This window comes from Adiantum capillus-veneris, chromosome 16 (assembly GCF_014529385.1).
Source record: "Adiantum capillus-veneris isolate H3 chromosome 16, ASM1452938v2, whole genome shotgun sequence".
NCBI classification, from domain to species: Eukaryota; Viridiplantae; Streptophyta; class Polypodiopsida; order Polypodiales; family Pteridaceae; genus Adiantum; species Adiantum capillus-veneris.
In genome coordinates this window covers 107,752,483-107,755,536 of record NC_140946.1, presented here as the reverse complement: position 1 = coordinate 107,755,536, position 3,054 = coordinate 107,752,483, and the positions used below count along the sequence as shown (strand labels likewise).

General features: G+C 40.8%; 1 protein-coding gene across 1 annotated transcript; it reads left to right on the top strand.

The window, feature by feature from the left end:
• The first annotated feature begins 1,025 nt into the window (after nucleotides 1-1,025).
• LOC147439612 (histone H2A-III-like) lies at nucleotides 1,026-2,005 on the top strand. Its single transcript, XM_086484345.1, has 2 exons — nucleotides 1,026-1,275; nucleotides 1,431-2,005. The coding sequence occupies exons 1-2, from the start codon at nucleotides 1,078-1,080 to the stop codon at nucleotides 1,665-1,667; spliced, it is 435 nt and encodes a 144-aa protein (XP_086340471.1). The 5' UTR covers nucleotides 1,026-1,077; the 3' UTR covers nucleotides 1,668-2,005.
• Nucleotides 2,006-3,054: the final 1,049 nt, after the last annotated feature.

Genomic DNA, 3,054 nt, shown 5'->3' with positions numbered 1-3,054 from the left:
CACAAAACTTTGGGCTTACTCCCCTTTGTGGATTGATCATGTCCTTACGACATGACACTTCCCTTTACACTATGTGCCAACTATTGTTCACTGCATCACTCATACGGGGAATTTGTTACCATATACGTGGTAGTCATGTGTGTGAACACAGTTAGGACCAATAGGGCACTTTTTTCCTTACTAGAAGGTATTCTTCCCCATGCATTGTATATACACCCATCACTCTAGGCTATCTTATCTTTCTATTTTGTGCATTAAGCAATATATTCTCTAGTGTGTGCATTCTTACAACCCTTTTAGATAGTTTGAGGCTTTATCATTTTACAAATATATGTGAATTTGCCTGTAATTGAAGGTATTGGAGGATCCTAACTAGTGATACTTCACCCATGGGAATCTCCTACCTTTTAGGGGGGATTAAATTTGGAAGGGTGGCAAGGTCGTGCATCTCTCTTGGCACTCAAGGATTGGTGGAAGATGAAGTTGCGCATATCCAAATCCACCAAAGAAAAGGGTGGCAACTCCCCAACAATGTATATCTTCGACTTTTGCAACAACAAATGCGTGTTGACAGTGGATCTTTGACATGTTTGAGGAAGTTGAAGCTCTACCCACATATTTTTTAAGAGTTTGGCATGCTCAATAGTTTCCAACTTTACATGCGCCACTTTTGCAGTATGAATGCAACATTAGGTGAGCTCCACAACATATTCATCCCTGTCTTTAGAAGAGCATCATTTTCTTCGCAAATTAGGTGGATGCTAAGAGTTGTTTCGGATACAGTGGGCCTCTCACATGAATTGCTACCTCTAAATCCCTGGGTGGATTACTGACACCTTGGATTATTGGAAAATGCGGGCGGCACCTTGGGGCCCTTTCCAAGTGTGAACAAGCGCGATCCGAGCTGGTGAGGAGCGTCCGATGGGCAGATTGTATGAGCGGCGAAGATAAGCGGGAGTATTTGAAATTCAAATGAGAACGTAGTATAAATAGAGATGGAGCAGATCTCGGAACTGAAGCGGCGTGAAGCATCTGTTTCTTTTGTGAGATTTGTTGCAGTTTGTGAGTGAGCTTAGTATGGATTCCAGCAAGGGCAGCAAGGGAGGGCGCGGCAAAGTAGCCAGGAAGAAGGGCGTCTCCAAGACTGCCAAAGCAGGTCTTCAATTCCCCGTGGGCAGACTTGCCCGCTACCTCAAAAAGGGCCGCTATGCCAAGCGCGTTGGCACCGGTGCCCCCGTCTATCTTGCTGCCGTCCTTGAGTACCTTGCTGCTGAGGTAAGAGCTCTCCATCCTTCATACCCCTCTGTGTTTTACGTCGCAATAGAAGTGGCACTATGTGATTCTGGAATTTACGACCGAAGATCAGAGTGGGCGGTCGTGGATCTGAGCAGAAGAGTACTTTCGTAGCTGATTATGGGTTTGTTGTGCAGGTTTTGGAACTGGCTGGAAATGCGGCCCGTGACAACAAGAAGAACAGAATCATTCCTCGCCACATCCAGCTTGCCATAAGAAACGATGAGGAACTCGGCAAATTGTTGAGCGGCGTGACCATAGCTTATGGTGGTGTGCTGCCCAACATTCACCAAGTTCTTCTGCCCAAGAAGAGCGCAGAGAAGGCCGAGAAGGCAGCCAAAGCCCCGAAGTCGCCCAAGAAAGCGACTGCATAAATCTCCTTCATTCGATCTCGCTTTTGGTGTTTATCAACACCACCTATTTCTTTGGTTTCTCAATTCTGAATTTTTAAGGCCATTGCCACGGCGCTTTGGTTAATTTGAGCTTGTAGAAGCTGAAAGTTTAGACATCATGAAGGGGTAGAGTATTACTGGCCCACATTCCCATAATTCTTCGACTTCTTGGTGATTGGTGGATGCTAGGAGCCATGGAGGAGAATTGTGGTGAAATCAATAGACGTTTCTGTAGGGTACATAGAGTAATTAAGATTTAAGCTTAAGGATTACCCATCTGTCGTAAGTTGTCAATTGTTTTACTCACTTTTTGATTTGTTTTAATATCATTGTATCATGTCTTTGTTTGCTATCATTGCTCTTGACCTTGTTGATGATTGCTTCAGGTGGATTTCACTTTTAACAGTTAATCTATTTTGAAAGGATTTGGCATTTCTTCTTGTAAGTACAGAAGACACCAAAGTAAAGGATGCTAACGATGCCATTAATTGAGGTATGAATATAAGATTTTCTTTGCTATTTTTGGTTGTTGAGCTTATTATCATTAGATATCACTAGTGTGTACTCTTGACTATACCTCACATTGCATGTATGTCTCATGTTATAGGTCTAATTTGTTTAGATGCTTGTTTGCTATTCAAGCTTGCCAAAATTAACAAGACAATACTTTGGTTACGTGTGTTGCTCTGCATCAATTGATTGCCATACTCCTAAATTGCATGACAATATTGATAGCCAAGTAGTTGCATGTGCCTTAGCTAATGCATGTGTGCTTAGGAAAAATGCTAGCTCTAGAGGCCATAGGTGAAAAATAGCAACTACAAAATGCCAAGCTTGGTGGAGCCAAATATTTCTTGCCTATGATTTATGCCCTTTAAGTGTGTTGGAGCTTGTAATACCCAAAAAATAGCACTATGATGAGCGTTACCTTTGTGTTATTTATATTTTTTACATAAAGTCAACACACTAGAAGCACATGACAATGGTTTGTGAGTGCATACACTCATTCAATAGAGCTCTCAATTGTCCATGGCTATTTGGAATAGCAAATGAAGTATGAATGGATAACTTAGAAGGTCTATAGAAAGCTGAAGAGATAGGTTATTTGTTCACACAACACTCAAATGATGGGAAATTATTGAAATGAATATTGAAGCCATATAAAAATTGAAAAAAATAGAAGCAATTGACAAAAGCCTTGTTATAATTGATGCTTGTTATTAATTAAGCAATTTACCCAAGGAATAATCTTTAGGAAATGTATAAAGGAAAAATTTATTCGAATTTGATAACCTTACTATAATCTTTATCAAAGTTTTTTGTAGTTTTGTACACATTTTTAATGTGCATCACAAAAGTATCATCGAAA